This window comes from Branchiostoma lanceolatum, chromosome 9 (genome assembly GCF_035083965.1).
Source record: "Branchiostoma lanceolatum isolate klBraLanc5 chromosome 9, klBraLanc5.hap2, whole genome shotgun sequence".
NCBI classification, from domain to species: domain Eukaryota; kingdom Metazoa; phylum Chordata; class Leptocardii; order Amphioxiformes; family Branchiostomatidae; genus Branchiostoma; species Branchiostoma lanceolatum.
In genome coordinates, this window is record NC_089730.1 from 839,072 (window position 1) to 854,487 (window position 15,416).

Here is a 15,416-nt window from a genome sequence, read left to right on the forward strand (position 1 = left end):
ACAGTACTTACGGCATATAACACTTCAATGAAACTATCTTTTCCATGTGCATAGTGATCAAACTAGCTTGTGCTAACGTATGTTCGCACAAATTGATATTTACATGTGATTGTACTTCTCTGTTATCATCTGTAGTTATTAGAAAATAACTGTTTTTACCTAATAAAGAATATCCTTTTCTTTCAACTCATGGATACGCCATACTAGATATCAATTTGTGCGAACGTACATTTGTAGCTTTGATCATTGACATTATGCACATGGAAAAGTTTCATTGCAGTGTTATGTACCAAAGTGCTGTATTTTATCTAGTTAGAAATCAATCAGAGGGCAATAAAATTTGATGAAGTCATCCATATGGTCAAAAAAATCAGATCTAGAATTATTCCATTACAAGCTACATGTAATATTCAGTGCTACAACAGTTCTTTCTTAATTCATTAGTGAGAAAACAATGGAAAATCAAAATGCCAATGAATTTAGCCAGAGAGGAAACCTTAATACAACGTTAACCTGAAAAAAAAACATGTTCAGACTTTCATACACTATCTAACCTCTGGGTCCCTTTCTTTGACAAGGGCTTTCATTTGTTACTTTCAAAAAGAGCTTTTCAAGACATTTCCTAATATTGTACAGGCCTAAAAAATTAGCACCATCTTCACAATCCTTTCACTGGAGTAGGTTCTTTGCATGAGATAACAAAAGTCCAAACAAACATTCTGTTAACTGTTTCCATCATCATGGAAGAACACATGGTAATCTAATTGTTCAGGTCAAGGTGTACTGACAGTAGGTCATATCTAAGGGACTTCATGTTTTCACTGTCACACACAAGTTTTCATGCAGATTCTTCACACCCAGAGAACATGTTGCCCATCGTTCCCACCAGGCATGTGTCTTTGCATCCTGGTACACACTTTGTTGCCCAGCTAAGCGTGTCTTTCCCCAAAAAAAGTTAAAAGGAGGCTAATTTCCGTCACCAATGGGACTGAAATCTTAGAATGCTATTTTGATGGAAAGAAGCCTATGGTATACTTCCAGAGTTCTCAGTTAGGCATTGATAGCAGTCCAGGGACACAGCACGCCTCAAAAACAGCAAACTCACACACATGAAATTGCCGGGCCCCTGTGCAACACACTCGATATCGTGTTGTTGCCCGCATTACATGTACAGTTTATCCTTTTCAATAACAGCAATATGGATATTCGTGGCACAAAGGATTTTACAAGAGGTTTATATCTTGAACTGGGACCAACTCAGTCAAAGGTTCGCACCAAACATGGAACTCCTGAAGGATGACAGCATCACAACATACATGTAACAAGAAAAAGAAAAGTAAACACATTGATACATGAAAAGTTTATTTATGTTCCAGAAATCAATACCATTCACTTAAAACACACCCAACCTTCTTATAATATTACCCTTCAATTTCATATACAATAGAAATTACTAGAAGCTGCTTAAAAGCACATCCCATTTGTCAGCATATTTTGTGCAATTATCCGAATGGTGCAATAATTTGAAGATGCCCAGCTCACCACCCCCATGGAGACTCATCACTGGGAGCCAAAGCACACAGCTTTTCTGTAGAGAAACAACTTTCTTTTCCATGTCTTGGCCAGCAGTTATGGTTTCGCAATTTTCTATCATCAACCCTACAATGAACCAGCCTTGATGTCGTGTGGACTCGTGTGACAGTAATTTACCAACCCTGCTTCACCTACAAATACATGGGTTAAAGAAGCAGGGCTGGTTGATTACTAATACTAGTTTTCAGTTTGTTGGACCCACAAACACAGAAAGTGTGAATCCGTCTATACTTCATTTTGTAATTGTTGCACATTGTAGTAGTGAACTGAGATCAAGTCAATCACCTGAACTGATATACTGTGAGTGACAGTCAAGCCTGCCTAGGCGACCACCCCTCCAACGCGACCACCTGGCCATGGCGACCGCTTTTTCTCGGTCCCGAAAATTTCCCCCATAGGCACAAGCATTAAAAGCGGCCTGTCCAAGGCGACGACCACTTGTCCAACACGACCGCCACGAATTGGGACTGCACAGAACCTTGTCCCTGCCCATGGCGACCACATCAATTTCAGATTTTGCTGTCCGATTTCGCTTAAAAGACCTTGACCGACAAAAATATATGGAATAGCATCAATTCCTCCATGCAGTGTTTTAATAAAACGTTCCAACTATAGACATTATAAATACAAAGGTTGGTGAATACTGTAATATTGATGTTGTTGTTGTGCCCATCGTAATCTCATAGTTAAAACCGCAAGCTTGGTTCGGTTTAAACTCAATTTTCAAAACGATTACGCAGTGGATGGCGTCAAAAAGTCAGATTCTACAGAAATTACTATCCATTTATTCTATTTTCAACAAAAATTAGTCTGCCTCTTACCAAATTCCACCAAAAAATGACTTTGCTACAGGCAAAACATCAGTCGAGACATGTTGTTCCTTGGTCCCCGATGCCATGTTGGTTTCGGCGCGGCCCAGATTGGCATATCGCCGACCTTTCTAAAACATGATGCTTCTGTGTATGAACATTTAGAATACTCTTGTTATTGATGAAAATTAATATTCTTATTTTCTTTTTATATCCATGAATCTCACAAATCTTCATTGGGCTCTGCTTGCTTGTAATCGCTGACACTGTGCGTTCTGCTGCACTCTTCGATGCGGTCGTGAGCTCGGCAGCGATATCAAAGCGTTCTGTTTTCATCCTTCAGTTGTCAGATCGAATAGTTTTTGCCCCTTTTATCCAGCAGTCGGCGCCCCAAAAAAGGCTGGGGTCAGCAGGTGTTTTCTAGGGATTTGTCTTTGGCCTTAAAACTTAGATTTTATGTGCGTGTGTGTGTGTGTGTGTGTGTGTGTGTGTGTAAACTTAACATAACTTGTGAAACGCAGCGAGATCGAGGCAAACATTGTTTTTTAGTCAATATTATGACGAAAATTTGTACACGATGTAATGGTATACAAATATTACAACGATAACGGAAAATGTAATTTTGTAGGATATTTCTGTCAATGCGAACTGAACCTGGTGAGGTCATGCTGTCTGAAATCACATAATTTTCCATCCATCTACATGTACATGTAGTAGACATAGTACACTGTATTTGAACACCTCGACCTGGAAACATGTTGTGAGTAGAATCCTCTTCATGGCGACCACCTGTCCATCACGACCATTTTTGCTCGGCCCCCCGGGTGGTCACCTTGGACAGGTTTGACTGTATCAGAATTCAGAAGATTGGTGAACAGTAGGGTAGTAAGGTTACATTTTGGCGAGGATTCAGAAGCGTGCCAATAAATCTGTAAACCTGAGCTATGCCAGGTTGGAATGTCTGGAATGTTACTCGCACGCGTAGTAGTAACCAGTCCAAGATATCATAAGAGGTCAGCTGTTGTTGGCGTCTACCGCAGTTTGACAAATCGCTTCCAGCTGTACGAGCGCTTGAGATGTTAGTTCGCAATCTAAACTGTGTAGATGTCCCGTCAAAATCTGCACTGCTGACAGGATGATGTTCAATAGAAAAATTAACACTATCAGTCACATGCCAATTGTTGTCTGTCATTACCAAAATCATACAGTATTGCTTTATTATGTTGAGCCCAACATACTGTTGGGCGCAACATATTGTAACACCAGTCAGTTTACATTAGGGAATACAGTAGCTATTTGGAATCTCCAGAAAAATTGATGTTCTACCATTAAGTTTCACATCAGTGTGTAGCTCTTAATGTAACAAGTACAGTGATGTAAAAATTATCATTCTGAAATGTTCATAACTGTAGATATCTTTAATAAAAAATGTCAGCAGACTGCAGGCTAGTTGGTTAGCCCGCTGAAATGAAAAGCTAGCCCGGAGATGTGAAATCACAGAACTCGGGTCTAAAATTGTTAGACCGCGGCTCTAAATTTCTAGACCGCGGGGCAGAACTGTCCAAAAGCAGGTAGACCGCGGGGCAAACTTCAGACTGCGGGGATAACTTGAATGAAAAGCTGTGTCAGAAAGGTGTGAGAGGCGGGGCAGAGAGGTGGGAAAGAGGCGTGAATTGACCGTCTTACAGGAAACACTCCCAACTTTAGTCTGCAGGGCTTCGAAATTAGACCGCGGTCCTGCATCAACTTGAGGTCCAAATCAGTTGATGTGAAAAGTTCATATGATAACAGTTAAAACTTACATGTACATTTTCGAAAGAGCAACAGATGCTAATAACCCTGACCAATTCATCTGCTTGGAGATCAATGCAGGGACCTGAGATCGTTTCCCTCCTATATACTAGAGATCAACTGGGATTTAAAATTTGATAACTCAAAATGTGCAAAGATACAAATTACAGCTGTGTTGTGTGTTGGTCAGACAGTAGATTGCCCATACAATTGTCCTACGTAGGTGTTGCACCTACCAGCAGCCTGTTTTCACACATTGGTGGTATTTTACATTTATTCATTTATAGTTGGCCTTTTGTGTGCAACTGATTTCCAAAACCTCTGGCTCCCTGTTGGTAATAGGTGAGGGCAAGTACAAGATAAGTTCATCCAGTATAAAGGCATATGGTTGCCATTTGACTGCAGTAGATTCATACATTATGAGTTGAAATGTGATTGAATACCACAAGTTATTTGGTTACAGAGCATATCTAAGTTTTGCCTCAAATCCCTTTCATATTGGGACTGGCAATGAGATGTATTTGGGATCTTCTTGCTTTTATACCGATCAAATCATGTCCTTTATAGCCAAAACACAATCACTCAAAACAATTGAATAAATTTCAAAATCATCAGACGTTTGAAACTTTCAGACCTTATCCAAGCAAGGAGGTTAAAATTGATCCAAGGTCCTTTGTCCTTTAAACCTAATTATTTTATGCTTTGCTTATGGTTTGCAGGTTCAAACCTCATGTTTCGAGCCATGTTGGTGACATACTTATCATTTTTTGTTTATATTCTACTTCAATGTGTTACATAGCTGAGGAGAGATGCCTTTAGGTCACTTTTGTAGTGCGGGAACTGGAAATACTAGATAGGCTTAGCACATCTAATTCTATAGATTGTTCCATTTGACATAGGAAGTTATGAGATTCCGAATTAAATCTCAGAATTTTATCCACTTGTAGAGTTTGAATTGTCTTTACCTGAATGTCTAACCTTCATAAACGACATATGAAGTTGTTACGAGCATATGAATCGAAACATCAGGCTAGCTAGATCTAGAGTTTGTTCTAGCCTCGTTGGTTCTAGGTAATATTTTGGTTCCAAATCCTACAATATGGACCTTTAATAGGCAGTTAGGGGGAGAGCTCATATACCCTCGTTCAGGAAATTCAAGTAATTATTCGCTTCTTTGTTATGCGGCTTCAAACTAGCTCAGCTATTGTCCTGGACAAGCAGTGTTGCTGTCAAATTTATCAAGTTGATTCAGAAGTAATTATCACACAGGGAGTATACTATGTGTGTCAAAGAGGCCTTCTTACCAAGAGATCTTGAGCTAAATGTTGGCCTTGCCTTGGGTCATGGGATGGGAGCCTGGAAATCCTGGCTGATCAGAATACAGAAATAACAATCTTCTACCCCAAAACTGCTTGATTGAAGATCATGTTAGCCTTGGCCCCCAGGTCTTGGTATTACTATACGTAAAAGTCAGTGTGTATTTAAAGCAAGGAGGTCTAAACCTCCTTGGTGTAAGCAAGGACATTATATATTGTCCTTGGTGTAAGCTGAGGTATGATATCAAAGTACAGAAACCTGAAAATTCACTTCTGGGATAGATATTGTATTCAAATGGGTAAACCAGATGTTGGGTAAACCTAGTAGGTTGTATTCAACTTCAGATGAATCCAGGCAACATTTCTATGTGAACTAAAAAAAATTATTTGAAAACAATGTAAGACAAATTTAAAGATTGATTTTTCTGCCCTTAACTCCCAACCAAATTAGTTCAAGTGCATCCCGTATCATCCCCACAGCTCACTAGTGTCTGAACAAGATGATTTTAAACCTCCTTGGTCTGAAGGACTATTTTATTTTCGTGCCTTAGATTGGGTCACACCAATTAAATTTCTTGGTTAACTTTTTCTTTTTGGGAAAATAAAAATTCGTTAACCAAGAAATTAAATTGGTGTGGCCTTGGTGATCTCGGAACCAGAAATGTACTTTGCATAATACTGGCCAGCCAGCCAACCTCTCACTTCACAAAGCTGGCTTATGGCATGCCTGTGTTGTTATTTGTCTATACCCAATTGTTGTTTAGTTGAAGTAAGGGCATTATTCAGAATAATGTCCTTGGTTGAAGACGGCATTTGCTTTTCTTGTGAAGCCATTCATGTCAATTGTCTGTTGTCTCGACCAAGGAGGTTATAGAGTTTGTTAGCCTAGACCCTATGTTTACAGCACGACTACCAGGTCAGACCAACCAGTGGCACTTGGCTCCATTTATTGGGAGATTTTTTAGTGGTTAGTTTGTGAACATGACATTTATCATTTTTTTGACCTTTTTTCCTTTTATTATTTTTTAATCATTTAAAAAAAACTTTATCATTTCATTTATCATTCTTTTAAACTATCATTTATTGTGAGATTTTGTAGTTGTTAATTTGTGAACATGAACGCTCCAAGCCAGATTCAAATAGCCTCAAGCCAGCTTGTTCCAAGCTGCCTCTTGAGTTGAGGTGATCTTATATACACTAAGACAGTTCATCATTCTTTGGTGTGATTGTGACGGGGTTTGTTGAAGCCTTTACTGAGTCCTCAGGCCATATTGTTTTATTTTCATTCCCTAAAGTTTGTTTGACCAAATTTTAAACCAGGTTTTATTAACCTCCTTGGTTTGACATACATGTACTATATACCAAGGGTCAGTCTCCATACAGATCAGCTCCCTTCCAGCAAAGATAAATAATATTATATTTCTATAAAGAAGTAATGATGTACTAATGCACCTTGCTTCACCATTACGACTGGGTAGCACACATTCCCTTGAGGGAAATGTTGAAAATCGTGGACACAGCTCCTAGCCTCCCGACCAAAACCTCTGCTTTTTCAATACCCAGTCTTGATCCATGCAAGGACACTATATAATGTCCTTGATCCATGGTAGCCGAGAAATTCTATCTTTCCATGTACCAATTGTCTTTTGGCTCTATGCAAATCAGTGTAATTCACACCTTGACATTAATTGGGATATTCACAGCCTAATACAGACATCCCTGAAAGAACAATAAGTTCTCACGCATCCCCCCTGTGCTTGATTTAACTTCCTAAGAATTCCTTCCTTCCTAGAGCACTGGCATTTACTTTAAAATTAGCTAATAATGTCTGGAGATGTTTTCTTAGGTGCACAGTGCTCCCATCAAACTTAGATGTACATGCTTAAATGATGGACAGCTAAGCTGAACTGTCAATCTACCAAGGCCTCTGCTTTTACCAAGGAGGTTTTATATAGGTCCTCCTTGCTTTTACTTAGTTACATCCTACCCAAGAGGTATTTTACTTCCCCTCTTTCTTGCAACAAGGAAGGCACATAAAGTGCTTTTCCACCTTAGTGTGTGAATTTGTTTCAGTATAAAATTAATTTGTTACATTGCAAGTTTGATTAACACATTTGTCAACAGTTAACTTATCAAACATTCTAAGACATATTTTTCCACAGTTGACAATAGTCATGCCTGGCCATGGCTGCAGGTCAGACTCTGCCATTAAAGCAGTTGGCATATTCTATAAGAGATGGTGTGATTTGTCCTACTTCCCAAAGCCTAAAATCCCACATGATTCTTGTTTACCTATCAATGTAGGTCTTCAACTTTAATAGCTGGATAATATGCTCTTTCTGAAATCAGTCCAGGGTAGTATAATCTCAGTTTTCTGTAGAGCAAAAAATAATGCACAACTATTGGAAAGTGGCTCAGCTGTGTTCAGTTCTGCGGACCTAACTATCAGCCCGTTCTACGTTTATTTTAGTATGTGGGGTTCTGTTCAGGACCGCGGCCTATCCCTCTTGCTTAGACTTTTCATAGAATTTATCATATGTGTGCTAATTACACAGGCTGGCCAGGTGTGATTTCTGATTAATTCAGTCACTTTCATGGTGCTGTATGAAATGCAGTCTACATGCAGGCTGGTCTGTCAGCCCCGCGGTCTAACTCACCAAGTCTGGGGGGAAACTTCATAAGCCTGGGGAAACTCTTTCTACACTGCGGTCTAAGCAATTTTTAACTTCAAATATATCGATAAGTTTATACACTATGGCAATAAAAAAACAACCTAATAATGAAGACAACATAATCTTTGAAATGGTATGTAAAAGATTCCTGTACATCCAGGGAAAAAAAAGTTGAAAACTAGGGATTTCAGTCAGGGAGGTTCTAGCTGCCTTCGAATCGGGAAACTGTACTTCCCAATTTAAAGTGACTGGTGTTTTGTGTTCGTAAGGTTTCTTTCTCCTGTCAAATCTTGTAATCGACTCAGCTCGGTCGTCCCTGGACCAACTGAGCTGAAATTTGGTATACAGGTAGAGTGGGTAAATACCCTGGGAGAGTTTTTTCATTTGTTTGATATTGACCTTGAAAGTGATTTTATTGAGGTTTTTCTGACCAAAAACGTACATTTTGCCTCCTGTGCACTGGAAATACATCCAAATGACCTGAAATTTGCTATGGGGGTACATTGAACAAATATTCAAAGAATCCCATTCGCACTTTCAGCATACAACACTTTGAAATACGATTTTAAAGGGTATTTTGGGGAGAACATCGTTTTTTTTCCTCATATGGGGTCACTGACCTTTAGGTCACATCTTTTTATTCATCTGGCCAGGTAGACTAATTCGGTCAGCCAATGAGAGAGCGCAGATTTATGAAGCTCAATCTGATTGGTTGAAATAGTCAATTTAATTAGACACAACTTGACTACTCCCTGGCTCCCATCCTTGTGTTGTTATTGTTGTGTCCTACTGAAGTTAAGTGCAATTGAGAAGGTTCAAAACTTTTCTGGTGGTATTTTTCGACACACACTGTGTTTTTCTTATTTTAACACCGCATGGAAGCAAAGATTTCCACAGGTTTGCAAGGTTGGACACTATGGTGAAACCTGACATTTCCTCGCTATGTACACAAATTTTCTACCCCTGTGTCACCAAGATTGGACACCAGTGCGCACAATAGTGCACACAAAGTGTCCAAAGTTTCACACCTTAGGAAACATCCCGTGTAGGGTCGTTGACAATAACATTAACAATAACAATAGAGAGTTGTGAAGTGCATGAAAATTTACCCTGAGCAAGGAGGCCCTTGCTTTGAGTAATTGTTTAAAGTTTTTGGCTAAAAATGACGTAAACCTAAGAATCTTCAACCTCCTTGCGTAAACCCCTGTTACATGTCTACACTATCGGGCCGCGGGGAAGTCTTGAATATCTGCGCTGATCGATAGCGCATTAAACTGAATGTGTGGCGTAGCGTTGTACTAAAAAAATAGTATTTTTATCGCAACCACTGGCACTTGTTTAAAAAAGCCGAAGATTTCTCCACACACAATCGTCTGCAACTTTTGTTTGTGGTCGGCTTGATGGCGAAGTTTTGTTGGTCGCCTTTTTGCATATATTAACAGTGTCATGCCAGCCTGAATCACGCTGTAAACAAAGACGGACCACAGATTTGCGGTACATTTAGCAGAAACTTGTGAAACTTTTGCAAAATCTAAGTTGGTTCGAAGAACTGTTCGCTGAGTAATGAAAAATTGTCTGGACTCTCGGATTGCGGAAATTCTTCCGCAGAAGAAATCTACATCTTCAGCAAGATTCTAGTTGTTTACATTCTGAAATTTGCAAGACACGTGTTGGTTCACACACCACTGGAAGAGTCCATTATTGTATGAGGGGGACATTTAAAAAATTCAATTTTGGGCTTGGTTCATTATCAAAAAGGTCCAGTTTTTTTGGTGAAGGTGCTTTTTAATGGTCCAGTATGAATATGGGTGCCTAGAAGAGCCCATCCATGCATAGGGTATCAAATTGGGAGAGATCCATTTCTGACTGGTCTTCAATTCAATTATTCATTCAAATACCAACATTGCAGACATACAACAAATGTTAGCCTCTATGCCACAGTCGCTTTTTGCATGGGGAGGGAAATGGGCGAAACATGTTGCATTTGCTCCCGCAAATGTTGCCTTTCTAGTGTATAAATGTTTCTGCATGTCTTATCCACTATTGTCATTGCAATTAAGGACAGTAGTAGCATGACATATGAACAATGCGATAGATTCAATAGTGGATAAGACATGTAGAAACTGTATACTTAGGCCTAGGGAAAAAAATGTTGTGTTTCTGGTTACCCAACCGACCCTATAGCTACAATGTACATGTATAAAAAAAAACCCGATCCTAGCCTTTTTCTGGGTGTCGGCTGCTGGCGAGGGACATAAAATTTCCGATCTGACATCTAAACTTGAGTGATGAAAAACAGCGTGCGAAAAATCATACCTGCTTGAGCAGTTGCGCAGCCCAACAATATTTTGATTGGTGCAAGTTATTTCTAAACCCAGGTTGCGCAGTGCACTACCTAAATTTCAGGCCTGAGAACTCGATTTAGCAGAGCGAGCTGCTAGGAGGCACAAACCTGCACAACTTCTTTCATACATCATAACCTATCTGCCGACAAAAAATCAAGACCATAGCATGTTCAGGTCAAATTATACAAAAAAACGGAAGTTCTGCTGCAGTAACAAGGTCACATACATGTACCAGGGGGCCCAATGTGCCTCAAAGGCATGGGAGGAACTAGGTGCTATGGTAATGTCCCTCTGTAGCCACTACTGAGTCGCTGTGTGGTTTCTGGCTGTACGAAAAGCGCTGGTCTTTCCATAACTACAGCAGTATGTGACTATAGCACTGCCGCAAACTTAAAACCACCAACAACACTTCATTTCATCCTTAAATCAATGCGAAATCAAATCTTCCCAAACCTAAAATTAAATGCATTTACTGTAACGAGACAGTGGACAGAAAGAAACAATTTTTTTCTGAGTACAGCAAGTTTGCCAAAGCATAATGCCGCAATTGGCAGGTTTGCATCTCCACACCCCGTGACCCGCCCTGGACCTCCCATACGATCACTGTGCACATAATTGTCAATGGCGACCGCCCGCCTTCTTTTGTTCTTCAAAACAATTTTAAAAATATTGGTATTACGCCTTTATACAGTTATTGGCTCATTTGTACAGGATTTCTCGATCTTAGCACACCTTTTTAGTTAACTCTTCGACGATGTTTGACAAATTGTGGTGCAGTTATCCGGGATTGGTGACAATGCGCATTGCAGATATGCAGAGTCACTAACCGGTTTCCAATTTTGGGATTCTGTGCGATAAAATGGAGTGTGCGTTAATCCGTTGTGGATTTAAGTGGCTTCTACTGTACTTGTAAGTTCATGTTTAACGCTAGGAACCATTAATTCGACACCCTTTTAATTCGACACTTTTAAGTATTGGCTTGCCAATCAAGATTCAGCAGGTTGATGCAAAAACTGTTAATTGCATTCCAATACGAGTTAAGTACTGATGTCAAAAAGGTACAGTCGTAAGTTCATGAAGATCAAACTTTGCAATGACGAGGTCGTCAATTTACGAACCGTTTGTTTTAACGTTACGTATGTCATGGGAGAGGGAGCAGCGGCAACACATCGTCATAATGTCGACATTTTCTTCTTCATATCATCACATTACATATCTATACTAGTATCGATCAAAAGAGGAATAAACAATATGTCCGTCAATAACAGCAAATAAGTCTAGTTTTGTCCTTGATCCAAACAAAGCGCGAATTATCCAGAGGCTTTGCGATCGCGTCTTCGGAAACCGCCATTTTGAATATTCCCAGAATCATACGGGTGATCACGTGAGCAATAGCAGACGATGCAGATCATTTATATTTATTCATTTATTCATTTTTCCCCTTTCCTGTCTTGGATTTATTAAATAGACATGTCCAACAAGTGTTTACAGGTCATCAGCAATTGGAAATAGTAACCGACGTCAACAAATTAACTACTCTTTCTATTTTCCCCTATTTTGAAATGTAAAAGTCCGGAGCCACGTGCAAGCTAGTGCAAACAGGTATTGAAGACCATACCAACCGTCTCACTACGGGTTTAGCATGCTAATGACAAGGTTATACTATAAAATAATTGAATTTTGGCAGCAATTGATGCAAAAGTAAAGCTTTTGCATTCTTTATAAAAGACACGTGTTATTTTCATATTTCCGGAACATACATCCCAACAGCGGCTAAGACGATAGCGACACACGAGAGTCGTACTCCCCTCTACCGCATTGATGTTCGCTTGGTACAGGCCGATGACCTGTGTTAGGATAGTTTCCGTTTCCGCCTGGCATATATTTTTGTTTACCGGGCAGTAGTGCAAGCAAACGTTAGTTACTCGCATTTCGATAGCTGTAGCAGGCTTAAGTATCAGACCTCAAGGTTTATAATAGCCACGACAGTGCAATGGAACATAAGAACGGGTCTGCCGCAGGACGATGTTTTTCAGGACTATTTATTTTGACCGCAGTATCGTGAGTGCATCAGCGGCGTACCAACTGTGACATGTGACGCCTGTAGTAACTAGTGTAAGTGGCCGTTGGTTGACAGATAAATCGGGAAATAACCGTTGTTCTGACTATTGAAATTATCGGTTCACAGCGACATTGTTGTATACTGTCGGATTAATGGTTCGTTTGGAACAGATTACGCAAGGCGCCGTCATATCGTGTCCTATGTTGAAGACGTAATTTTTCCGAGATATGTCAATGATTTGGAAGAGTGACGCACATGTATCAATTGCGGCAAAAACAACGTACACGATACAGTCAATGATTACCGAAATACTCTTAAGTCCGCTTGTTGATTTACATAAAATGGTGCGTTGGCGTAAAGGTGTCGAATTAATGGTTCCAAGCGTTACTTAGCTTTCCATGTTAGTAACGTTCATGGGAACTCTGGTGTTAGTGACATAAAGACAAACTTTTTGGTTGAGAACATACGAATGAACATGAAATGAAAACTGATTGAGAACAAAACTGATATTGTAGCCGGTTTTATCAAAGACATAAAATAGTGTTTTCCAGGTCCAGTCTCAAACTTGATCGGTGAAAACACAAAGTATTGAAGTAAAACAGGTGTGAGAAGTAAACAGCAACATGGGACAACTGATTTCCTGCATTTTGAAAGGCAAATTCCTGCTAGCACCACCACCGATAATACCAATATCAGCGGTAAAAGGGACCTCCGCATGATTTGCCTTTCATTTCGTTAAGATTGCGTTTCTGAGGGCTTGAACTCCATTATTTCCTGGGGGAGCATGATGCCCCCCCCTAGATTGCCAGCAACCCCCCTCCACACACACACACACACACACACACACACACACACACACTAAAATTCTGTACGCACTCATGAACGTGGGCTGGTGGGAACGCTGCTGTTGAGCTTTTGTACATGTACAATGTAGTCAGTCTCAGTACACTAGTCATGTCAACCATTTTCCTTGTACAGTCCTGAGCTCACCTTGATTGCCCCAACACTCATCTCAGGACAGTCCCCACCTCCCTGTACATACAACTCTCTCAGCTCCTGTTGAAACTCCTCTGGATCTGTGGTGATGATGACAGGGCCAACGTCTGCAACAAAATACATGTTCTGTTGTTCTGTGCTCGTCTACTTAAGTTTCCAACAAGAGTCGACCTGAAATATTTCAAATAGCTTACGAGGTATGATCAATAAATCTCAGCCTCACCCAGAAATAAGGTACACAACTCAAATTTTGGGGCATAATAACATGTATGTAGTATGACCTCTTTTAGCAATATCCACCAAATTTCAAATTATTGTTGCCAATACTTTTAAGTCAACGTCCATTGAAAACTAGTAGGTATTAGTGATGAGAAAACCAAGGATGCACTGTGATCAGAGCAGTGTGGGTCGGGTTCCTCATGCTATGAATCGGCATAAAATTTTAGAAGACATTGTCAAATCAAAATGTTTGATGAAGATTTCCCTATTATTTCAGCTAGAAAGAAGTGGGTATCTGGCTTTCACTATAGTTTCAGTGGAGCAAGCTGACCCGCACACCTCAGGTCACAGCCCAATTGAACATGTTTTTATCTTTGTACCTCACCTAACGTTACTGAGTGTCGTCTGCAAAGTAATGATCACAATGATTTGAATTTTGGTAGACATTCATAAAAGACTTTACCCTTCTCAATTATTCCCCAAATTATGAGTTGTGCACCTTATTTCTGGGTGAGGCCGAGGACTTATTGATCAGGCCCGGTTGCATTACCGCTTGCGCCATACAGTAAGTATATTTATGTTCGCGAACTCATCTCAACGCGAACTTGATTTGCCACACCTTCTGTCACTGCTATGCTTTATGTACTGTACTACTGACTTCAGATGTCCCTCAGGGCTTTCCCAGGGTAATGGTGCAAGGGCGGTGAAAAACTCCAGCGCCGCTCCCCCAATGTTCAAATTTAGGGTTTTTTCTATGGAATTTTTGCAGAAAAACTAGGGGGAAAATGTGGAATTCGCAGAAGTTTGGCAGAGCGGGGTCGCTACTCCTGACTTCTACACACATAATTTGCTGAGAAATTGGAAAATAATTATTGAGATACACACCACAATATTTGACTTAAATGTGTTGTACATGTAGCTAAGGGCATGGGAACGCCGCCTAATGTCGGACAGTCACACTCTTTTGTTTCTTGCTATTGTTATGCTTACAAACAATCAATTAAAATTTGTCAGTGCCTCTGACAAATGTTGATCTCATTAAAAAAACATTTTTCATGACCAAATCGAAGAAAGTCGGTGAAAATACGTAAACAAAAACAAATTATTCGCCCTTGCATTTCAGCCCCCACGCTTTGATTTGCCACAATTTGCCGTCATTTGTGGTCATATTCAGCAGAAAATGTATTCTTTACATTTTTTCCGTGAATATTCTGCTAATGTAGTGTACAACATGTAGGTACTGTAAATCATATTTTTCGATGTTAGTTCACTTCAAACCAGTAGGGTGAGCTAGCGAGCTGACAGCGGGTCGCAATTAATATGCATGTTAACCACTTGCTCTAACGAGTCTAAACGCTGACTGGTTCACCTCAGATAAAAGCTATGTTCTGATTGGTTGATTGCAAAATTTCACGTGACCACATGGCGGGATGTCCTGCGCATTTTATGCTTAACTGGTCAAAATAGATTGTGTTTTGTTACCATTGAAGCAGCTTTGTAGCGACCTTCGGAACAATATTGATTTTGAAAAATTAACCAAGCTTTTTCTGATGGCAATATTCAGTTAATTTATGGGAATAGCAACTAGTGCTACCACAGTACCGGTACTGTAC

General features: G+C 40.0%; 1 protein-coding gene across 1 annotated transcript in view; it reads right to left on the reverse strand.

The window, feature by feature from the left end:
• The window catches only part of LOC136441281 (hemicentin-1-like), a 141,503-nt gene that overhangs the window by 119,546 nt on the left and 6,541 nt on the right, over positions 1-15,416 (reverse strand). The window contains exon 2 of the mRNA XM_066437478.1: positions 13,579-13,691. Coding sequence (XP_066293575.1) covers positions 13,579-13,691 — 113 coding nt within the window. The remainder of the gene's footprint in view (positions 1-13,578; positions 13,692-15,416) is intronic.